Source organism: Bos indicus x Bos taurus, chromosome 1 (assembly GCF_003369695.1).
Source record: "Bos indicus x Bos taurus breed Angus x Brahman F1 hybrid chromosome 1, Bos_hybrid_MaternalHap_v2.0, whole genome shotgun sequence".
Classification (NCBI taxonomy): domain Eukaryota; kingdom Metazoa; phylum Chordata; class Mammalia; order Artiodactyla; family Bovidae; genus Bos; species Bos indicus x Bos taurus.
The window spans coordinates 71275850-71301860 of NC_040076.1; the positions used below are offsets into that span (position 1 = coordinate 71275850).

Consider the following 26011-nt stretch of genomic DNA (forward strand, 5'->3'; position numbering starts at 1 on the left):
TACCTGGCTCTCCCTACAACATAGTAAGCACCTAATTTTCAGTTTTCAGAATACATCACTAAGGGAAAAACCCCCACAGGATATATTACTGGAGATAACAAAAGAACAAATAACTTAAAACACTTACGGTAACTACTTTCGCTATCGCTGGCATTAGAAGTTACATGTTCTGAAATTGCAGGACAATGGAAAAAATAAAGAAAACACAGTCATGAGTTTAAAAAAAGCAAATTATCAAAATAAACACAAGGTGACAACAAAATGTTGAGATATAAACCACCGATATCCAAAGAGTTTTTAAAAACATTTCTGATTTTCTTTGAAAAATTTATTTGAAATACATGAATATGAACTGGCAAGGAGAAAAATCTGTAAGCAAGGACAATGCTTCATTTTCTGTTCAACAGTTTATGAACAAAATCTTATTATGAATGGCAAGTAGATCCCAAATTAGTCCAACTGTCAATATAAAAACCCCAATGAGAAAATGTCACTGACGCCATTTACTTTAGGTCATGATACAGTAATGACTAACAAAGGAGACAAGTTATATAGGAGAAAACAGAGGTCCATTATAAGGAAGTGGTATCTTAAAAAATAAATGGAAAAAAAAATAACCCCGCTTTTAGCTTAGTTTCTTTCTTGTTCCTGAAGAGAAATGAAAATCTATGTCTGAGATCATACAGATAAAGTATTCTGGATACCCCAGATTTCCTGATGCTCTAAAAAAGGTCAAATGGAACAGAATTCTAGAAGGTGGGATTGTATTTTATTTTATTTTTTATTTTATTTTTTTTTTAACAACAACCATCATTTTTGGGATTGTATTTTAAAGTAGACTAGTATTTCTGAGAAACTGCTTTGGTAAAACTGACAACAGCTGTTTTGCAAAACAAAAAGATGATAAACAAACCCATTTGCCTGGCCCCTCCCTTCAAAGTGACCCCATTTCATAACTTGATTGTTCAGTAACACCCAGCACTCTTCTCATGTAAATGTAATCTCTAGTGTAGTCTTAGTAAGTGTTCTCCTTTCAATAAAAAGGAATTTTATCTATAAAAACTAAAATAACAAAAATTTCCATGGAAGAGATGTAAATCTAAATTTCTTATGTCAGGTGAAGGAAACAAAAATTAAAGCATAAGGAAAAAGTTTGGGGAGAAATATATGCTGTACCATACCACCTACACAGTCTCCTAAATTTAGAGAATGGTAAAACTTAGTACAGTTCTTGAAATGCTGTCATTGTGAAAAATAAGTCTGTTATTCTAACTTGCAAAGACAAGATACAACTTTCTTAATCATTGCTATGTATATTTTAAATAAAGGAGGAACATTAAAAATTATAAGACTGAAAAATATATAAACATTTAAAAAATGGTGGTTTTTTTAAAGTTTACATTTAAAAATTTCTTCTCATGTTATCAGATGTCAAAATAATCATTTTAAACTGTTGTATAATATTCTATTGAACTGTTAAATCATGATTTATCTTACTATTTATTTTGCTTTAAACTGTTTTTCATAGACATCAACAATTCATTATTATGAATGTGTTCATATATGTTTTTCACCTTTTGTCCTATTTCCTTAAAATTCATTCCCAGAAGTAGGAATGCCACATAGAAAAAAGAAAAAGTTCTTAAATTTATACTAGGATTTCTAATATAGAAAAGAAAGAAATGTTAGTTATTGCATTTGAGCGAGTGGAAGGTGAGAGTAAGTCAAAGTATAGAAGAAACATTAACCATGGGTTGACAATTAGAGAAGTTGGATAAATGAATGCTTGTGGGGTTTATTTTATTATTTCTCTACTACTGAATATACCTGACATGTTATATACATATATACAAAGTTGAAGGTACTACATTCTCTTTTCTGGGGATTTCTCTTACTTATCTTGCATTCTCTAAAATTACCAATAGTTATAAAGCAATCAAATTCAAGTTCTTTCAAGTATGCTTTAAATAACTCCTCTACAGTAAAATCTTGCTACTTCAAGCATTGCCCTTGGAATAGCATCATCACCAATGGTTGGGAGCTTATTAAACAGGTAAAATGCTCTTTCCCTGATAATACAAATAATCTTTTTCAAGGCATTTTATCAAAGAAAATATTCAAATATCCAATAAACATATAAAAGGTGTTCAAGTTTATTACTTATCAGGGAAATGAAAATTAAAACCCTAACAGCTGACTATGTGGGAGAGGTGACTGTGGGATGGTATGAGAGAATAGCATTGAAACACGTATATTAATTACAATATGTAAAATAGATGACCAGTGTAAGTTCAATGCATGAAGCAGGCAGGGCACTCAAATCTGGTGCTCTGGCACAACTCAGAGGGATGGAGTGGGGAGGTGGATTCAGGATGGGGGGATTATACCTGTATACTCATGGCTGATTCATGTCAATGTATGCCTAAAACCACCACAATACTGTAATTAGCCTCCAATTAAAATAATTAAAAAACAAGCACCACAAAAGGTATCTATCATCCACCAGAATGACCAAAATGAAAAAACTAAAACAAAAGGTATGTCAAGTGTAGAGAAAGATATGTAGCCAACGGAACTCACATTCTACTGGAGGTGGGGAATGGGGTAAATTGATATACTCACTTTGTAAAATTACTTGGCATTATCTACTAAAGCCTATCATATTTATATATCTGTGACTCAACAATCCATTTCCTAGGTATTTTCCCAACAGAAAGACATATATTCATACTAAAAGACATTAAAGGAATGTTCAAAGGAACACCATTCAAAATAGCCCTAAATATATATGTTTATTTACAAATCTGAGACAATATATGTAGTTTCATAGTTTACTTTCTTCACTTATATTGTGAGCATTTTCCACAACATTATGCTTTAATATGAGTTTGAATGGTTATAAAATATTATACTGTATAATATGTCATTCTTCATCAACTACTTCCCAGCTGTAAGGCATTTTAGGGGCATTTCAATTTTGAGGGGCTGTAATTTCTAACCCCATTACTTCATGGCAAATAGATGGGGAAACAGTGGAAACAGTGTCAGACTTTATTTTTCTGGGCTCCAAAATCACTGCAGATGGTGATTGCAGCCATGAAATTAAAAGACGCTTACTCCTTTGAAGGAAAGTCATGATCAACCTAGATAGCATATTCAAAAGCAGAGACATTACTCTGCCAACAAAAGTCCATCTAGTCAAGGCTATGGTTTTTCCAGTGGTCATGTATGGATGTGAGAGTTGGACTGTGAAGAAAGCTGAGTGCCGAAGAATTGATGCTTTTGAAGTGTGGTGTTGGAGAAGACTCTTGAGAGTCCCTTGGACAGCAAGGAGATCCAACCAGTCCATCCTAAAGGAAATCAGTCCTGGGTGTTTTTTGGAAGGACTGATGCTAAAGCTGAAACTCCAGTACTTTGGCCACCTCATGCGAAGAGTTGACTCATTGGAAAAGACCCTGATGCTGGGAGGGACTGGGGGCAGGAGGAGAAGGGGACGACAGAGGATGAGATGGCTGGATGGCATCACTGACTTGATGGACATGAGTTTGGGCAAACTCCGGGAGTTGGTGATGGAAAGGGAGGCCTGGGGTAGCAAAGAGTCGGACACGATTGAGCGACTGAACTGAATTTCTAAAGATTAATGAAACACCCTGATATATAAACCTATGTCTCCACCTCTGATTACATCCTCAGGGTCAATTCCCTGAAGAGGAATTAGTAGGTCAAAAGATATGCTTTTCCAAAAACGCTGTACCAATTTACACTCCTAAAAGTAGTATATTAAAAGCAGTCATTTCACAGAACCATGCCCATCACTGGATATTCCTTTAAAAGAAAAGTTTGCTAAGCTGATGGGTAAAACATATCATTTTGTTTATTCATTATTAGGGCTGTTAAACATTTTTATGTGTTTATTTAATTGGCTTATTTTCTGAGTACTCTTCTTGTATCATTTGTCCAGTTTTCCAATGAAGAGTTAGTGTCTTACTTGGTTTTTCAGAAATCTATGTGTTAAAATATTAACCTTTTGACATAAGACAGTATAAATAGTAAACAGTAAAAACAGTACAGTAAAACTCTTAAAGTTTTAATTTTTGTTTATAATGTTTGATGATCACAACCATTTCAAATCTCTCTAATCAAGTCCCACCTTTCTAATCAAACATTTCTTCTTGAGACTATATGTGTTTTCTCTTTGTTTTCCCTAAATACTACACATCATCAGTCTCAAAGAATACTACTACTCTTAAACTTACTCTCTTTTTACTCTCACACATTCTTCACACAAATGAAAATAAGTCTGGCTTTGGCATCTAAGAGCTCTGTACCATTCTACTTACATAAGTCTTTAAGACAGAAAAAGATGGGATGTAACAGGAAACCTATGTGCCTAACTGTAGAAATTTCTGAGGTATTCTACAAAATGTAAAGCTATAAAAATAAACTGCATACAAAACACAGGTACAAATCATGTCTGAAATTGTATGCTATAATTTCATTTCTGAGCACCTTATATAACCACTACTGAACTACACACACTTTTTATTCTCTTCTAAAGGAACAACAGACTGGTTCCAAATAGGAAAAGGAGTACGTCAAGGCTGTATATTGTCACCGTGCTTATTTAATTTCTATGCAGAGTACATCATGAGAAATGCTGGGCTGGAAGAAGCACAAGCTGGAATCAAGATTGCCGGGAGAAGTATCAATAACCTCAGACATGCAGATGACATCACCCTTATGGCAGAAAATGAAGAGGAACTAAAGAGCCTCTTGATGAAAGTAAAAGAGGAGAGTGAAAAAGTTGATTTAAAGCTCAACATTCAGAAAACTAAGATCATGGCATCTGGTCCCATCACTTCATGGGAAATAGATGGGGAAACATGGAAACAGTGTCAGACTTTATTTTTTGGGGCTCCAAAATCACTGCAGATGGTGATTGCAGCCATGAAATTAAAAGACGCTTACTCCTTGGAAGGAAAGTTATGACCAACCTAGATAGCATATTCAAAAGCAGAGACATTACTTTGCCAACAAAGGTCCGTCTAGTCAAGGCTATCGTTTTTCCAGTAGTCGTGCATGGATGTGAAAGTTGGACTGTGAAGAAACCTGAGCGCCGAAGAATTGATGCTTTTGAAGTGTGGTGTTGGAGAAGACTCTTGAGAGTCCCTTGGACTGCAAGGAGATCTAACCAGTCCATCCTAAAGGAAATCAGTCCTGGGTGTTCTTCAGAAGGATGATGCTGAAGCTGAAACTCCAGTACTTTGGCCACCTCATGCGAAGAGTTGACTCATTGCAAAAGACTCTGATGCTGGGAGGGATTGAGGGCAGGAGGAGAAGGGGACGACAGAGGATGAGATGGCTGGATGGCATCACCGCCTTGATGGATGTGAGTTTGAGGGAATTCCGGGAGTTGGTGATGGACAGGGAGGCCTGGCGTGCTGCGATTCATGGGGTTGCAAAGAGTTGGACATGACTGAGTGACTGAACTGAACTGAACTGAAAGTAATCTTAACCAGTTTTTTTCCTCTTGAATTTTTTCAAAATTGCCTCCTTAAAGCATAAAAGCTACACAGATTTCTATTTCTGGCTCTTTTACAAGCTATGATGATTTAGTTGCGTCCTCCCAGATTTCCATCATATTCTAATTAGTTCTGTTAGTCAAAATTAGGTTTTGAAAGACAATTTCTCTTATTGCTTCCTCTACTGTCAGCAGGGTAAATCAATAATTTGATTTTCTTCTTTGTAGAATCATTGAATTCTTGTCTATGAAGAGTATTCTAGGGTATTTTGTTTCTCTCTGTGTTCTTTAATTAAATACCCTATTTCTTCAAAGGTTGTGTGAAATTACATGCAGATGTCCATCTTTCTTGCTATTCAGTGTTATTCCACAGCTCTTCAACAGGTTTATCTGGAATAATTTGTCCTTCTGTTCTCAATCCTTTCAGAGTCCTGTTCCAACAAAGCTCAATGAATACCAACATGAAGTCACACTTATTTTCTTGTGTTAAAATTGCATAGAATTTTGCTTAGTTTATTCCTTGTATCCTGAACTTTGTTGTTTGGTTGCTAAGTCGTGTCTGACTCTTTGCGACTCCATGGACTATAGTCCATCAGGTTCCTCTGTCCATTGGATTTCCCAGGGAAAAATACTGGAGTGGGTTGCCATTTCCTTCTCCAGGGGATTTTCTCAACCCAGGGGTTGAACCCACATCTCTTACACTGGTAGGTGGATTCTTTATACTGCTGAGCCACCAGGGAAGCCTATCCTGAACTTTAAGATGTAGATAACTACCCACCCTTCTTCCCAGTATTTTGTATTGTATAATAATTAGCATCCTGTCAGCTGCTAGTAATGTTTTATGTGATAACCTCCATCTTATCCAGTTTTAGAATTTTACTGATTTTTTTTTCTGTTTCCATCAACCTTTTCTAAATAAAATCTTCTTGATGTGATCAAGTTACCAGGTGAATACATTCTTTCAGTTCCTATGAGATGAAGCATAGAAACCTATCATTCAAGGAATCTTAAGTCATGACCAGAAAATAAATCAATGACATGGGTAATCAGTTATCATTTTTCATTTGTTTCTCTTTCCAAGCCCCACATCTCAATTAAAACGAGAGATGAAAATATGATGTGGTCAAGGAATCTGTCCGCTCAGTCATGTCCGACTCTTTGAGACCCCATGGACTGTAGCCTTCCAGGCTCCTCAGTCCATGGGATTTTCCAGGCAAGAGTACTGGAGTGGGTTGCCATTTCCTTCTCCAGGGGATGTTCCTGATCCAGGGATTGAACCCGGGTCTCCTGCAATGCAGCAGACGCTTTACCCTCTGAGCCATCAGGGAAGCGGTCAAGGTATAGTTATCTATTATAAAAAAAATCAATATTGGAACCAAATTCTTCATTAGTTCCTTTTCCCATGAGCTTTCCATAGGTCTCTGATGACCCAACAGATAACAGAAATCTGTGGGATCATTTGATGACCCATAGCACTGCATGACCATTCTCAAAATAAATTCTATAGCATTAAAAATCAGTGGAAATTTTTTCCAGTTTCTGAAGATTTTCACTGAGTTTTTCCCAAAGGAAAGAGATTTAAAAAAGGTGCCACTAGTGACAGTAAATTTCTGACTCTTGCCAGATCCCAAAAAGGCAAGTGCATAAATAGCAAAGTGTGTGTAACAGAAATAATTACATATAAAGCATACTGCTTTCAATCTCATATAAACCTTTAATTATTAAAAGTTGAAATAAAAGTCAAGTACCTATAGTTAAGCTTAAAAGTCCAATACAAAGTTAGCGTTAATCAAGAAAAAAAATCTATGAAATTTAAAGTTTATTAACTTAGAAGTTGAAAGATATTGGCTAAATCCTTAATGATCAACAAATTATGAAGTTTTCAAAATGCTTAATAATGTAAATGGAAACAACTATTTAGAAAAAAACTTTAGCCTAAAAGATTACTTCTATGAGTCACTGTCACCTAAAATAACTTAGCAGTATTGGGTAAAATTTCACATTTAATCAATTTGAACACATTCACATTTAAAATTGTTTGCGAAAATGACTTATTTCATTCATTCATTCCAATATGCATTGAATGACTCCTACATATCAGACTCTATACCAAGCTTTATATGAAGATTAAATCCCAACTAGAAAATTAAACAGGAACAATGCACACACACACACACACACACAATTCCCCGCAAACAGAGACGACATCTTGGTTAAAAAAAAAAAAACCACAGGATAATATTTCTTATAATTCTTTCCATAACTTACATCTTCCATAAAAAAGATATATAAAATTTTCCTACCACACAGACTGCTATTTGAACTTGAGTTCTATAATTCTTTTCTAATATTTAAGGTCTATTGTGTTTTATTGTTTCACATTATAGCAATGCTTTTCGAACAGAGATTCAAAGTTATTTTAACATGTTTTAACAAAAAAGGTGGGGTGGAATAAAATAGTAAGGAAGATTATATTCTACCTTCTAATAATGAGGGCAGATAGTACTATGTTAAAAAAACATTAAAAGTCTATTTCTTCAAATTTAAAAAATTCCTAGAGAAAGCAATTGCCATAAAAATTACAAAGAGGAAAATATGAGCAGAGAGTTTTTCAAATGATGTGAAAAATGAAAAAAAATTAAAGGGTATTATAGAAATAAAAATCCCAAGCATATTATTAACATGAAAAATCTAAAAGCAATCTAAATCATACACCTCCTCATGCCAGATAGGCACTACCACGAGTCTCAAAATGTATCTGAAAAAGGTAGGTCTGTAGATGGAGGTAAAAAAGTAACTTGGGAGTATTTTGATCACTTACTCAGGCCTTTTGATCCCATGTCGTCAGGGATCTCCTGTAGAGAGTAGTTCCCAGAGAGCAAGCAATAAAAAGATAATCAAAGAAAATAGTTGTCAGTAATGCATAAAATTGGTGCTACAATAAGAGACAGTTCCAAGACCATTACAGGTGCACGTATCTTACAGAGCTCTTCTGCATATTTCTGAAAGTTTAATTAAGCTAATGGCTAGATACGCTCCACTAAAAGAATGTAAGTTCTATATGAGAAGCTGATTAAGGTAGAGAAGCAAAAATTTTGACTGTTTCTTGCTATTTTAAAAATAAAATTGAGATTGTCTATATATAATGAAGAAATAGGATAATACAGAATGTTTTGAAAAGATCTATTATTAAAGATTGGCAACGCTATACCTAGAAATCAATAAGAAGGTTCTGAGGTAACTCATGTTTTTGTCTAAAATATTCTTTTGAGATTATGTTGAATGTTTCTTATAAGAACCTTTACATAAAATAATTCTATTTTAAACACAGCTTAAAAATATCATTTACTTTAAGAATCCCTAAGGGGCCAGAAAAAGTTAAGATTGGTATGCAAATTAATTTATGCTTGTTAAGTTGCCCCTAGTTAAGATAAATAGTAACCTGTTGCAGCTCTTGAAACTGTCTCCATGGTAACAACCAACTGCAGGGCAGTAGGTCCCTCTACATTTATCTTCAGTTGACCACTGGATCCACATACTTACGGTCAGCATCACTTGTTTCCTGCTCACTCTGGTCCTTGTTCTTGTAGAAGGGGAATTTTCGGGAAAAGAGGTTCTTTTTACGCTTGTCATTGAATGACTGCTGAAGAAGAGAAGGAGGGGCAAAACAAAGGGATGTCTACTGTCTGTGTGTACAAAGGCCCAGCCTAGTAGCTCTGTGAAAGCTGACTCTTGTGACCACAGTGTGCAGTTTGTATATGAATTTTGCTTTATACAGTAAATTTCTAATTTACTATTAACTTCTCAAATTCTAACATTTTAACTGAAAGTACTGAAAAATTTAAGTTTATAAATTAAGGAGAATAATCCAGTGATACCTAAAAATAATAAGTGCTATTTGATTTTAAGAAAAAAAAGGGAAGAGTAAACCAGATTAGCTACCACTATAGTCCAAACCAAATTCACATCTATTTATATCAATCCATATTCTTTAAGAAGATTTCTAGGTGCTCTATAGCCAAAATTACTTTAGCTATTCAAATATTTTTAATGGTTTACATAATAATCTTCATTGTCCTCTGGCTTTAGCAAATTTTTTCCTTTTTTTTTTTTAGCAAATTTTTTCCTTTTCTCTCTCTGTGGCTCCAACAAACTAACAAAAAGCCACTACTAAAAAAGAGAACCAAGAAAACTGAGAAAGTTGCTAGTGTTGAAAATTTAAAACAACCTTTTTTTAAAAAGAGAATTACCATAACTAAATGCTTATGGCATGAATCATGAAATGGGAAGAAAACTAAGATGTGTCCATCAAGCACAGAGTCGAGCAAAAGAATTATCAGTGCTATCTAACCAAGGAAGAAGATTCAACTTTCCTGGCCAATTTAAATGCCATCATAACTGATGTATTAGCCTTTCAGCTCTACCATATTATCTATTTTTAAAGTATATATAAATAAAATGGAACCAGATTCAATCCACTGGCACCATGTCCTAAATAAGGAATAAAAGGTTTGATGCTTGTAATGCCAGAGAGGCAGTTAAAATTCTAGTAGTTTATACATAATTGTTATGACAGCCGATTTGATGGTCCCTTATTGCACAGATGTCTGAAACAAGTTTTTTCCCTTCTTGAATGTCCCATTTGTGCGTTGAGAGTTTTAAAAGCATGTAGCACAAAGAAAGATGAGGCTAAAGAGGAATAGCTTCTTTTGTAATTTGTCACAGGCACCCATGTCTTGAAGGAAATGGCCTTGTGACACCAGGAATTATTATTATTTTTTGAAGTGGGAACAACATAAAGGATAGAAATTTTGTTTCAATTTTTTTTTAGTTTATCCATGTCATACGATGCTATCAATATTTTGAAGTATATCAACACCAGATGGTGTTTTTTGGGGGTATGCCTATATTTTCAGTGATGGGGTATCAGGTGATTAAGGTACTGAAATGGATTAAAGTGACTTTAAGCTCAAATTCTATTATTTGAAAAGATTTATTTTGGTAAGAATATTTATTTTAATAATAAATAATATTTTTAAAAAACTTTTATTTTTATCTTTTTACATCAACAGTTCAAAATTAATAAATTCATAGTCATTAGTCAAGTGGACTGTTTTGATATTAATCTTAAAATATGAAGGCTCTGATAAAGAAAGCAGAAGTTAAAAACTAAGTTGAGGAAAAAAAAATGTGGAGAAATATAAGCTTATAGTTTCACAAACTGTCAAGAAGCATTATTTGAATAAAAACCCTTGCCTGAATCCAAATTTTAGAAAACAGAAAGAGAAGAAAACAAGTTTCTGTAGGAAAAAAATTCATGGTAATCTAATTTAGGGAAGGAATTTTTTGTTCACGACAATCACTGATTTCAAATTTAGTAATAATTTTAATGCCATCCAATAAAACTGATACATTTTTAATAAAAGGTTATTTACTCCTCCTACTGCATATATAGTGGTCAGAGTCAGTTTCACAGCAAACAACCAAAAGAAACATGAAGTTTAAAATGTTTTGATTTTTGATATCTTTGCAGTTAGCCAAAATGAGATATCATAAAGATATCATAATATAGGACAGAAAGAAATGCTTGTTAGTCAAGAATGTATTAATTGTATTATATCTAATATCCTGCAGGTGAAGAATTTATTAAAAGTGAAAAATAGCACAAGCAAAGAGGATGAAAATGTGTAGGGAAAACACAAAACTGAAGAAACGTACTACCTCTAGTTTCTTTATATTTTCAATACAAAACAATCTGTTTAGTTACTTATTATTATTCATGCTATACTGCAACAGAGTGCAATAAATATAAGGACTGATAAAACATAAATTTATGAAACATATATCAAATATCTAGATATAAAATTTCCATATGTAGTATTTCAAAATAGCTAAATGAATGTTAAGAATGTTAATGAGAACCTAAAGTGTTTTTAAAAAGTCTGTATTGGAAATAAAGTCCATAACCTACCACATAAGGACAAGAAAAGAAGAGCTTAGAATGGGAAACGGTATTACAGAGAGATGCAGTTCTGTATCAATGGCAAGCGTATTTTTACCCCACTCAGTACCATGCATACTTTGGGTGCTGTGTTAGAACACAGTGACTGTGTATAAAGTTGGTTATAGTCAACAAACAAGACTAAGATTTAAATATGTCGTTAATTCAGTTAACTTCTTACAGTTTGAAAGGAAAGTTACAACATGCAATTCCTTTTTCAATACACTGACAATGTATTTACTAAAATATTTTAAAAGACATTATAAAATAAGCATGAAAATCACTATATATATTTCAAATCCTGAGCATTTACTTGGGGATATTTTTCTTCAAAGATTTTCTATTTCAAACATTACTTCAGATTATACTATATAATTTTGTATTTTCTGAAAGGTACAAATAAATTTAAAAGAAATTTGTTATTCCCAAGATAACTGAATACATTATACAATTTACTGAGATTTAATTTCTTTGATTAAGGACTATATTCCTTTAAAATATTAAAACTTTGAATGCTTAATGATATCAGACATGTACAAAGAGTAGGATTAATTTATTTACAGAGTTAATTTTCCATATTCTTTTGAAACTTGATCAAAAGATGTATAAAACATTTGCTTTAGATGTAAATATCCCCAAATATAAAACATTGCTATAAACAGTATTTCAACACAGTATGTGTTCAGCTCTTTCCTCAGGCTTACTGCTAGAATATTCCATTGCAGTATTTACACACATACTACAGGATGAAGCCTGTGATATCATCCCTTGACATTCACCAGATTCAAGGACTTTACATGAAAACAAAAATATATCTAAAAAATATATATATATAATAATTTTGATATATTTCTTGCCCATTTACAAAGTCCTCCTTTTGACTGTCCCTTTATTTCCTTAAGATAAAAATTCATATTGATTTAAACATTTGAAACATGGATTCTATTATTAAGTAATATTAGAATAAAGGAGGAAAAGAACAAGATAATTTCCACACTTGCAAAACTCCATAAACTTACATTATGAACTAGTTAATAATTTGGGGGGACCTATTTTCTCAGAAGATGTATTATTAGTTATGGCAATTAATACTGTTGATACAAGTTTCTGAATAACTGTTCATCTGTGTGAAGGCTGAATTCATTTCACTTTTAAAAATAACAACCAAAAGTATGTTAAGAATATACCAAATGACAATTCTGATAATCTGGAAAAGTCTGTGAAATGGGTGCTTTCATTTAATAAATTGCTTACTCAAGCAAATCTATTATTGTAAACCACCAATGGCAAGAGCTGTTGTTAATTCTTATGATGAGGTCCTTCTAACTTTAATAATGTAGCTCAAATAAGAATTATGAAAAAGTCAATAACAGATTTTATATACGCACCCCTTTATCTCCTCTTGCTTTAGAATTGAATTTCACTGTTTTTAATCGGGCTCGTTCTTTCTTCTCAACCCTGGCAAAGCACAGATCATTTTTTAAGTATAATAAACATACTCAAGGCTCTAATTAGAAATCATCAGGATTGCTACTTTAATATGGAGCATTTTTATATTTTAAAGCCTTTAAAAGTCATTTGCATCTCACAATAACAACTTCTGAGAAATGAAATATAGGGCTCATTTTATTATGAAATAAAACCACTTATTAAGTACAAGTATGTATACTTATATATACACTCAAATCCATAACTATACTGAAATTATTATGATGTACCACTTCTGAGTTCAGCAATTTTCCAGGTTTTCCATTTGTCCTGGTTTTTGAATATTTAGCTTATGGAACACATATGCTAAAAACTCACTGTCAGAGCGAAAGCAAATGAAGTAAAATGTTAACAACTGAGGAAAGTAGATGAAAGAAATGTGGGTATTCTATGTACTATTCTTGTATTTCTTTGTACTTATATTTTCTGCAGCTCTGAAATTTTTAAAAATAAAAAGGAGGGAAATAAAAACATTTAAGCTTAATTCCAATGATATATTTGTATAAACACATAAAGTAACCATTTACAGTACACAAAATATAGTTTTAAAGTATCTTTGGAAGGATACAGAAGAAATGGTAACCTTAGTTAACTTCTCAGGGAAGGTGAAATGGGTGGGTGGGGAACAGGGTGAGGAGGGGACCTGTACAGCTGTTAAAATCTTTTGAATTTTAAACCTTGTTGAAAGTGTTACCTTTGAAACAAGCAAGCAACATATTACAACAATGTATATAGTGTACAATCTACAGCCATGTATGAATATTGCAACCAGTATGAATCTTGAAAAATTTCATACAAATTAAGCTTTATAAATTCTTGATTTCAGCATAGCAATCATATTAGTATATAGCAGAAAAACCTACCAAAAAGCCTATGAATAAAAGCATATCTTTCTTTTCTTTTTTTTTTTAATTATCTAACTATAAAGTTTTACCATGGGTACAGAAGAACCCTAGCAGTCACGGATTTAAAATTTTTGTTTTTACTATTCCAGAGCAACCTTGAGAGTCCATGATAGGAATAATGAATTTATAATTTTGCCAAGGCACTTATTCAGGGCACTGAAAAACTAACATTTAGTGAGTGAACATTTACAACTCAAAATGGCTTTGTTTTCTAATCATTATTTTGCTTACTAAATAGTTGAGTGTCTTCAACTGTGTTTGTCAATACTGTTCCCGAAAGAAAGCTAAGAACTGTAGGTTCTTAGCTAAGAACTCCAAGTCCTTGTGCTATTATTAAAGATGACAGCATTCTATGTAAAAAAATACAAGTTTAGAATACACTGAAGGATGAAATGGCATAACTGGCTGTGATTTCATACTGTAATTTATGGCAGGAAAATTATATTTTATATTATTATTCACAAATTTGGGAGTTTGTAGAGGTGTCAAGGTATATCTCTTTGATCACTTTTGGCTTCAAAATCTAACCTTATAGAATTTTTATACAAAATGCAAAATATCTCTTTCCACCAAAGTCAGCTGTATTTCTCATTTGTTGCAGACACATGTAAAGCCTTTGTAAGATAAAAGACTTCCAGAGATAAAGACAATTTTTAGGAACTCTGACCTTGATATTTAAGATGTGAGGTTTCTATTGACTCAACAAGGCACAGAGGAAGCATTTCTGCATTTAAAGGATACTATATTCTATTCTAGAGAAGAAGTTATGCTGAGGGCTGCATTGCTAAAAGAGGAGTTGTCACCAAATAGTTGGATCTTGCTAAAAATATGGATCTAGCCAACAACAGTCATAAATTCCAAAACCACAATTATAGAGATCTTGGCAATATTTCAACATTTGTATTCTTCAAAGTCTATCAACAGATGTACAAATATATATATGGTAGAGAGGTTTATAAACAGGCATATGATTTGGCATAAGTATCAATTTAGAGTCTCAACAAAATAAGTATAAGTCCAGTTTATTAACAAGGAAAGAACAAGTTTATTATATCATAAGCGTGATTTGAAGTGAATTAACTAGCTAAAATAAACATTAATGTCTCTCTGACAATTTTCACTGGCAAGGCTATGGTTTTTCCTGTGGTCATGTATGGATGTGAGAGTTGGACTGTGAAGAAGGCTGAGCGCGGAAGAATTGATGCTTTTGAACTGTGGTGTTGGAGAAGACTCTTGAGAGTCCCTTGGACAGCAAGGAGATCCAACCAATCCATTCTAAAGGAGATCAGCCCTGGGTGTTCTTTGGAAGGAATGATGCTAAAGCTGAAACTCCAGTACTTTGGCCCCCTCATGCGAAGAGTTGACTCATTGGAAAAGACTCTGATGCTGGGAGGGATTGGGGGCAAGAGGAGAAGGGGACGACAGAGGATAAGATGGCTAGATGGCATCACTGACTCGATGGACGTGAGTCTGAGTGAACTCCGGGAGTTGGTGATGGACAGGGAGGCCTGGAGTGCTGCGATTCATGGGGTCGCAAAGAGTCGGACACGACTGAGCGACTGATCTGATCTGATCTTAAAACTTTTAAGTTTTAGGCAATGATTTAGCTGAATCAGATCTCATATATAAGTTCTTTTGGGGAAATTATGAATTGATGTTTTAACACCTTCCCCATAAAAGTAGAGACATCCAATAACATTTCACTGACCTCAGAGAGGGTTGTTGGGATCACCTTTTTCAAAGAAACTCTGTACTTAACCACTTATGCCATTAGATGTTAAGTATGCACCAGTGAGTGAATCACTACAATAACCAGTTAAAACAAAGAGGAAAGACTACTGAATGCACACATGATTCTAAATTAAACAAGAAAAAGAGATGATATCTAAAAGAAATAGCTAAACATTTCTAAAAATCTAAAATATCTAAAAGAAAATTTTAGATATTTCTAAAAATTTTGCACTTAAAACTCTTTTCCTTTTTTAATCTAGAAGAGGCAATTCACAAAATCAAAACCCCTGAAAATTTGAGTTTTAACACCACCTACATGGGAAAACTCATAGCTCAGTGAGTAAAGAATCTGCCTGCAAAGCAGGAGACCTGGGTTTGATTCCTGGGTCAGGAAGATCCCCTGGACAGAGGAGCCTGGCAGGCTATAGTCCATGGGGCTGCAAGAGTCGGAATGACTTAGCGACTGAAATCAAACCACCACATGGGAAAATTATAGAGGTTTTTAATTCTTTCTCCACTGGTATAGATCTGTGGCACAGTGACTTAAAATATACTTACTTTGTAGGAACTTTAGAGAAATTTCTATTTGGGGGCTTCATATTCTCTTACTATATCATTGGTTAAAATATAAAGTGAAAGGAAGTGAAAGTCGCTTAGTTGTGTCCGACTCTTTGTGACCCCATGGACTCTAAAGTCCACTGGATTCTCCAGGCCAGAATACTGGAATAGGTAGCCTTTCCCTTCTTCAAGGGATCTTCCCAACCCAGGGATCGAACCCAGGTCTCCCACACTGCAGGTGCATTCTTTACCAGCTGAGCCACAAGGGAAGCCCAAGAATACTGGAGTGGGTAGCCTATTCCTTCTCCAGCAGATCTTCCTGACACAGGAATCGAACTGGGGTCTCCTGCATTACTGGTGGATTCTTTACCAAATGCGCTATCAGGGAAGCCCAGTTACAATACAAGGTGAATAAAATTAAACGGCTGTGAAACACAATATAAAACACCAAGCATAAAATCATCACTTCAGTAAAGGAAATTAAAAAAAATCCCAGCAATTATTCACATTGCCCAATTTTCAAGTGGTAAGACTCTAACAGACTTATATTTACCTGCGTTTACTGGGAATCACCCCAACTTCATCACTTTCACCATCTGGTGTAACCTGTCTGGCTTGCCACCATTCATCATCAGAAGCATTAATAACATAGAGGATATCTCCAAATTTGAAGTTCAATCCCTGACTAGGAAGGCCACTGTCTTTAGTCTTGTCATAATCAAAGAGGGCCCTAGATTAAGAAGAAAAAAGTCTGCATTTCTTATAATGATATTATCAATATTAAATAAACAGGATCCTAAAAGTATATATATAATTTAGGTAGACAGTGAAACAATGTACCACGGTAGGCAAAATAATGCCAAGCTCAATTTTGTGTTATATACAAGAAGACAATGAGAGTAAAAAGAAATAGCAAAATTAACTTGTAATGGTAATAGACACACTATTCTCTCAATAGTGTATGAGAAATTTAAAATTTTGTATGAGAAAATAAAAAAAAATACTTTTAGTACAATCCAATAGCAAACTATATTTAATTCTAAAATGAAGATAAATTTGGTGAGTTGCTCTAAATTAATAAAGTAAATATTAAGAGACTCTCCCCTGTGACTAGACACACTTGGGAAAACAAATTTGCTGACTGATCTGATTCATCATTTGTGGACTTTAAGGCTAGAAGACCAGAGTGATTATTTTCCCAGGTAAGTATTGCTTTCATTTGTTCATAAAACCAGAGTTAATAGGGTTTTCAGAGTCAATAACATATATGAAAACTAATTACACATGACTATATGATGACTTAACAGTTGCCAACTGTTTTGGAAAAAATACTGTATTAATTTAACATAATAATTTCAAAATGTTAGGAATATTTTAAATTTTGATAACAAAATAATGTCTTACTACTTAATGAGTGTACAATATTTAAAGAAATTAAAATTCTTAGATTCAAAAAACTTCTCTTAAGAGTAGAGGAAGGATCCCAGCAACTACATTTAAAATATAATTTGTTGATTCTTTTGTTTTAATTTGGCAATGGGAAATTAGGATACAAATCATATTTCTTTTCATGCTACTCAACTTTTAAGAAGCTGTCTCTTGAAGTAAAACTGAAGAGGGGTGAAATTAATTGACAGCTAAATGAATGAACTAGTTAATGCTTTTCAAATATGTTCTTTCAAGTCTTTTCAGTGGCTAACAGTGTAAAGGAAATAGGTGAATCAAAAGTGGGAAGGTTTACTTAAACGTATATTAAAACATATACAACACATTGGATTTTATTTGAAGAATTCTAAAAGTATAGAATTCTACTGTAAAAATTAAGATTATAAATGATATAAATGCTAAAGTCATTACTTCAATAAATTCTGAATACTGAGGAAGCATCTTTCTACTTGCAAAATAGAGTTAACATCAAAAAACAAAGGTTTGATACAGTCAGGCATTTACTAAATATTTATTTAAAAAGGTAAAGATGACAAAGATGAAGATACAAATAAACAGAATACAAGATAACAGAGTAGCTTAAGAGGTAGAACAAATGCCACAAGACATTCAGAAAAGGGAAAACTATACCTTAACATTTTTATTATCATAAATTAAACTTTTGAATCAATACAACTATATTACCAATAAACAATGGAGAAACTCACAAGTTCTACTTCCTATGTTAACATTTAAACTTTGCCTTTTAGTACTCTGATTCATTAAAAAAAGGGAAGTACTCATGGAATACTTATGTGGGTTATTAATCATAAGAATATAATAAACACTTGTTAATCTACTATAAACCTAAAGGTTTCTACACAAAACTTTTATCAGTGACTCACATTCACCTGTGTATTTTTCCCCTCGATCCTGCTTTCCTCAGATTGAGTTAAGTGCTAATTAGAGTATAACCACTATTCTGAATACAGAGTTTATTATTTCCTCGCTCTTTACCCTTTTTTGCTGTTGGTTTGATTTTATCACACACATATGGATGACTATGTATCTATGTATGATTTTACTTATTTCAGATCTTTATAAAAAAGCACCATACTGTACACAATCTATTGTAGCCTTAACTTCATTCTTACATTTGAGATTAAAAATATATTTACCAACAAGAACGATAAGACTTCTGGTTAATTATGGCAGATTGGCTACATGTGTCTACAGGCATGCCTCATTTTATTGTGTTTCACTTTATTGCACTTGGCAGATATTGTGTTTTTTTTTCCTCACAAATGGAAGGCCCTGTTAGTTTGCCATGACTATTGGCGCCATTTTTCTGACATTTGCTCACTTTGCGTCTCTGTGTCACCTTTTGGTAATTCTCCCAATACTTCAAACTTGTTCATTAATATATTTATTATGGTGATCAGTGATCCTTAATTTTACTATTGTAATCATTTTGGGGTATCACAAACCATGCTTTAATAAGATGGTAACTTGATAAATGTCTGTGTTCTGAATGCTCCACCAATTGGCCCTTTTCCCCACCTCTCTCCCTTTTCCTTGGGCGCCCCCCCTACTCCAAGACACGACAATATTGAAATTGGGCCATTGAATAGCCTGACAATGGCCTCTTAAGTACTCATGTGAAAGGAAGAGTCACAGGTCTCTCACTTTAAATGAGAAAAAAGTTATGCTTAGTGAAGAAGGGATGTTGAAAGCTAAGATAGGCCAAAAGCTAGGCTTCTTGCATTAGTAAGCCAGCTGAAAAAAAAACGAAGGTTCTACTTGAGTACACACAGGAATAATAAGAAAGTGAAAAAGCCTTATTGCTGATACTGAGAATATTTTAGAGGTCTAGATAGAAGATCAAACCAGCCATAACATTTCTTTAAGCCAAAGTGTAACTCAGAGCAAGGCCCAAACTCTTCAGTTCTGTGAAGGCTGAGAGAAGTGAGGAAGCTGCAAAAGTTTGAAGTTTGGTTCCTAAGGTTTCAGGAAAGAAACCATCCCATAACATAGAAGTGCAAGGTAAAGCAGCAGGTACTGATGTAAAAGAGGCAACAAATTATCCAGAAGATCTAGCTAGGATAAGTAATGAAGGTTGTTACACTCAACAACAGACTTTCAGTGTGGACAAAACAGCCTCATATTGGAAGAAGATGCCATCTAGAACTTTCATAGCTATAGAGAAGTCAATGCCTGGCTTCAAAACTTCAAAGGGCAGGCTGACTCTCTTGTCAGGGCTTAATGGAGCTGTGAGTTTAAGTTAAACCAATGCTCATTTACCATTCTGAAAATCCAAGGGTCTTTAAGAACTATGCTAAATCTACAGTGCCTTCTGCCTGTGCTCTAGAATTGAAATTAACAAAGCCTAGATGACAGCACGTTTGTTTACAACACGGTTTACTGAATATTTTAAGCATACTGTTAAGACCTACTGCTCAAAAAAGATTTCTTTCAAAATGTTACTGCTAACTGACAATGTACTTGGTCACCCAAGAGTTTTGATGGAGATGAACAATGAAATGAATGTTATGCTGAGACAACTTCCATTCTGTAGCCCATGGATCAAGGAGTAATTTTTTGACTTTAGATGTCATTAAAAACACTGTTGATTCATGGGAAGAGGTCAAAATGTCAGTATTAATAGGAGTTTGCAGGAAATTGATTCCAATCTTCATGGATGACTTTGAGGGGTTTAAGACTTCAGCAGAGGAAGTTAGAAACAGAAAGAGAACTAGAATGAGAAGTGGAGCCAGAAGATGTGACTGAACTGCTGCAATCCCATGATAAAACTTGGAAAGATGTTTAAACTCAAAAGATGAGGATGCTTGTGGATGAGCAAAGAAAGTGGTTTCTTGAGGTAGAATCCACTCCTGGTGAAGATGCAGTGAAGCATACTGAAATAACAACAAGGTATGGAAATACTACATCAACTTACTTGATAAAGCAGCAGCAGAATTTGAGAGAACTGACTGTAATTTTGAAAAAAGTTGACTGTGGTTAAAATACTATCAAGCAGCATTACATGCTCCAGAGAAACTATTCATGAAAGGAAGAGTTGATCAATTTGGCAAATTCTACCACTGTCTTATTTTAAGAAACTGCCACAGCCACCTCAAACCTTTAGCAACCACCTCCCTGATCAGTCAGCAATCATCAACACAGAGGTAGGACCTTCCATCAGAAAAAAAAAATATTGAAATTGCTTAAGGTTCGTTGACAATTAGCATTTTTTTAAGCAATAAAATATTTTAAAATTGAGATTATATTTTTTAAGAGTCATAATGCTACTGTACATTTAAAGACTACAGAACAGTGTAAATATAAGTTTTATATGCACTGGGGAACCAAAATATTCATGACTTCCTTTATTGTGATATTCACTGTACTGTGGTCTGTAACTGAACCTGGAAAATCTCTCAAGTAATGCTTGCATTTTCTTTCCATCCTAAAACTCACTAAAATGACAATAACAACAACAACAAAAGATAAATACAAAAGAGAGATGACAGCAGGAGAAGACAGAGTTTAACATGGTTTTGAATGATGGTAAATTTAGAGTAGAGGAAGCTCTAAATGGCGTATCTGAAGAGAGGCGTTGAAATAAAATAACCGAAGTAATATTTACTCTACAAGACCCTAGAAATGCTCACAAATTAGAAGTGCACACTATCCAGGTAGGCAGAGATAAATTACAGCAGTGAACATAGAAGGACTGGTAGAAATTACAGTAATTAAATGTTACTCAAACAAAGAATATTTTATTCTAAAAAAGATACCGGAAAATAAAACTGTTGGATATGTCATAACAACTTAAAAAAGTTTCTAGTCCTTATGTATTTTGTCTTTATCATACTATTATTATTATTCAAGAGGTTATATAACTGTCATTAATAAAATTATAATAATATCCCAAAGACATACTATTTCTAAAAGACACACTATCAGGAAATCAATCATAAAAAACATTTCCTTGGTTTTCAATACTGCATTTTCCTTGCAATATACTTTTCTATAGTGAAAACTAAGTCATAGTGAAAATCCTGAAAGAACTTGCATGCATAAATGAAGACTGCTATAACTAGAAATTAAAAAAACTTTACCTGACATAGAGGGATCGCTTCTGGCTAGTTCGAAGAGAACCTGAACCTGAACTAATGCTACTATTCATCATCTGCTCCCGTAAGTCATGTATTTTGGCTTCAAAACGACTGTATTCTGATAGAAGAAAAAAGAAAAGTAAATTCATATTTTATATCCTAAAAAATTACTTGAAGATAAAGTATTAAATATGTAAGCTGTCTTATAATTGATTAAATGTGGTCAGACTCTTAAGAGAGTAATCTATACAAGATTTTGCCCAATATGTAAATTTCAAAACTTAACAATCTTCTAAATGTACCATAAATTAGAACTGGCTGATAACAATATTTTCAGTACACTATTTTAGAGCTCATATCACATTTAATAAATTAAAAGACAATCTCCATGCATCAAATAGCAGTATTAATCCTACTTTACTGTTGAATTTAACTGTAAATTTTAAAAAGTAGGATTTATTCTAATTTCTATACTAAAAAAAGAAGTCTAAAATAATTTACACTCTGTTTACTGACTTTTCCCCTGTGAAGACGTCAACTAATTGTATTTTCAAATTATACATAATATGGGGAAAATATGCCTTAGAAGCTAATGAAATTAACTTTACTTCAACTCATTTTGTAATTTATAAATTTTCAGAACAGCAAAATAAGACACAAAAAGCAATCTGAAGGAATAAATATATTATTTAAGATATTTTTATAAAAAAACAAATATGATTTTGAAGATGGACAACTTTAAATTATTCCATACATTAAAAACTACCAAAACTATTAATAACAAGTTTATAATCACTTAAAAAATACTGTAATTACATGGTTATACCCACTTATACCTTTTTCTCTATTTGTAATAACCAATTGTCTTTTCTTACAAAACCAGTCTCATAACAAAAGCAAGCTATGTGTCTGGAGTGTGTGTAGTTTAAGAAGACAAAAAGTAAACATGATTATTGCTGCATTACTCTTCGTTTTACCACAGTCACCAAATTTATTTGCTGGATACCAAGACTAATTAATTGTAGCCTGTTAGGCTTGTCTGTCCATAGGATTTTTCAGGCAAGAATACTGGAGTGGTTTGCCATCTCCTTCTCCAGGGGATCTCCCTGACCCAGAGATCAAACCTGTGTCTCCTGCAGGTGGATTATTCCTTACCTGCTGAGTCACTGGGGAAGCCAAGTGAAGCAACAATTCATCAAAAAACTCAAAAATATTTAAATGTTCACAATAATACATATTCTTTTATTGTTCTTTAAAAATATAATAGAAAATATAAAGTATAAAAATTAGTAGACTGGTTAGTAAAAAATGAATCCCTGACAATTCAACAATTAGCAACTCATGGCAAATCTTGAGGCTATGAAGACACAGCTAAGACACAGATTGATGAATGAAGACATAGGTTAAAAATATGAAGTGAATCTTGAGTTTACACTGGCTCTTCTAATTAAAAATTAGTACCATTAGGTTTTTACTTAATCTCTTAATGCTTTCTTACATATGAAGAATCCTGGTTCTCAACACACTGGGGATTACAGAATTACAGTACTCCATCACAACTTGCTTGTTTATAATACCAACATTACAATCATTACATGATCACTGAAAATACTTAACTATCTTCCCTAGTTCTTTTTATTCTGGAGTATGTTCTGTTAGAAATATACAGTTGAACACCATTTTAAAATCACTTGGAATATTCCTTCCTAGGTGTGAATGCTGCCAGATGGATAGACATCAAGGTTCACTTGTTCATTTTATTTTCAACTTCACTTTTAAGGGGTTACTTTGTAAACTTTTTTTTTTATAGGTGGGTAATATAGTTCCAAAGTCAAATCTATAAAACAACAATATTAAACAAGGATATCCCTTTCTCCCTACCCTATTCTGTTCTGGTCATTATAAACATTTAAAGAAAGGTTCATCCTTCCATTTAAAATAATATAAGTAAATATATATGTTCATGTAAATATGTTTACACTTACATTATTTTAGTAAATGTATATTTATACATATTTTGTAATTATGTATATATGTACACACACATATATGTATTGCTCCTCCTTCTTTAATAAACAGTAACATACACATTTCTCTACCTTGCTTATTTTATTCAATAATAAGTATAGCAGTGGTCTTACTGCAGTAATAGTAAGAATGCTCCACACCATATACAGATGTCCCTCCTTTTTTTTTTTAAAGCTACATGGTTCTTTTATTTCTAACCTCTGTCTCTGTTACAACAAGATACTGTATAGGGTTAGATTTGCTTTACTATCAAATCTGAAAATTATTTTCTTGAAACAATTAAGGTGAAGTAACTTTTGATATGACTGAAGTTGTGTGTGTGAACTCCAGTTCTATTCATACTATTCTATGTTTATATGTTGAATATATATGAATATATTTACAAATATACCTTTTATATAAAAAGCCTGAAGCAGATTATATATTCCAAGCATGCCTCGCATCCCATATGGTTTTGTACTATGTAACCTTGCCATTTCCCCATCAAGAGGTGAAGTCTAATCCTCTTCTTCAGTTTGGGCTGGTCTTATGACTCAACTAAGCAAGTCAATGTGGTAGAAATGATCATATGGGACTTTCCAGGTTAGATCAGAAGAGTCTGTGGAACTTTTTCCTGGTTCTCATGGGGTGCTTCATCTGGAGGAAGCCAGGATCATGTAAGAAGTCCAAGCACCACTCTGTAGAGGTCATGCAATAGTGCTCTGAGCCTAAACCTTTAGCTGGTACCAAAAGTCACAAGAAAAGGGGAGTGAAACCATTTTGGACCTTCCAAAGTAGCTTATCCATCTGCTGAATCCCATTAAGTGACTTCAGTCTATGCCACAAGGACCATCCAAGCCAAAATTCTGGCTGAATTCCTAATCTACTGAATCCACAAAATGATTGCTATCTTAATCCACTGAGCTTTAGGGGTAGTTATGAAGTAACAGTAACTAGAACACAGTCTCACTGTGCAGTCTATTTTATTTGTTCATGAATATATACACACACACATGGACAAGCCTAAGTTTATATATACACACACACACACACACTAGATTCCTAAACAAGGGATCATATATATTATTTAAATATAATATATAAAATATTTATATAAAATTTGTATTTTACTAAACATGTTTATAAAACATTTATACACATAATAAAATATATCTACATAAAATTTATATATTTATAAAAGTGAATATATAAACATAAAATCAGGAAGCTTTATTCTGTTGTTCTAACAGATTTTGTTGGATTTTGGACCCTACTATGAGAAATCTCCCCAAATCTGATTTGAAACATTATCCTTTTGTTAATAACGTCAAAGCAATCAGAAAGTTTATTCTATGTTAGTATTATCTTCAATTCTACCCCCACTTTCTGATAACTGCATTTTCTCCAAATTGTTACAGCATACAGTTTTTTCATATTATGCATGCTTTTCCTTATAACTATCTTAATTACTAATAGCAGTCTTTATATCAGTATCTCTTCCATCATTTTGGGTGTTTGAAGTTTGCTCTTTCTTTTCAGGAAGGGTTATGTGAACCCTAATTCTTCACTAATATATTTGATTGCAGCCTTTATATTTCAAGCCCGTTTGTTTCAGTTTCTTTCTCTGATTCTTAAGTATATTGACTGCAGTGTCTCCTATAAACCACTGCTGATGAACTTCTGATGACTACTTCATTTTATTTTTTTTTAAAAACATTTTTTGAGGGCCTGCAATTTCATCAAAGTATTTTTCTTTTAATTTCAATAATTTTATTAGAATATTTCTCGGTGATTGTTATCACCTTAGGTACCTGTTCAAACCTTTTGATATGCAGTTTTAATTTTTTTTTTAATTTTAGAAAAGTTTTCCTGTTTATACATTTTAATTATTTGTTTAGTTGTACTGTTTTTTTTCTATGAGATTCCTATTAAATGTATGTCTAATATTCTCTGCCAACTTTCTGTATCTGTCACTCTCAAATCCATTTTTATTATTTTTTAAAAGATTAATATATTTTTCAAGATTGAAGTAATCACAAACTGTTTTTCCTGAACCATTTGAGAGTAACTTGCTACCGTGATGTCTCATCACTCTTGAATTCTCAGTGTGTATTTCCTACAAATAAAGATGTTTTTTAATACAATCATAAAACCGTCAAAATTAAGAAAGCAACATTAATACATTACTACATCATGCTCACATTCCATTTAAGTTTCCTCATAATATCATTAAGAGCAAATCGATCAAGTTTGAAAC

At 33.1% G+C, this 26011-nt stretch overlaps 1 protein-coding gene across 22 annotated transcripts in view; it reads right to left on the bottom strand.

The window, feature by feature from the left end:
* DLG1 (discs large MAGUK scaffold protein 1) overlaps positions 1–26011 on the bottom strand; it is a 270922-nt gene that overhangs the window by 23148 nt on the left and 221763 nt on the right. For 9 of the 22 annotated variants that reach the window (XM_027537537.1, XM_027537543.1, XM_027537609.1 and 6 more), the window contains 5 exons: positions 21751–21865; positions 16758–16934; positions 12911–12980; positions 9065–9164; positions 128–169 (listed from right to left, as the gene is read on the bottom strand). In XM_027537537.1, the coding sequence (XP_027393338.1) occupies positions 128–169; positions 9065–9164; positions 12911–12980; positions 16758–16934; positions 21751–21865 (504 nt within the window). Of the gene's footprint in view, positions 1–127; positions 170–8342; positions 8377–9064; positions 9165–12910; positions 12981–16757; positions 16935–21750; positions 21866–26011 lie in introns of all 22 variants that reach the window. The other 13 variants (XM_027537647.1, XM_027537636.1, XM_027537601.1 and 10 more) reach the window with 3 other exon arrangements.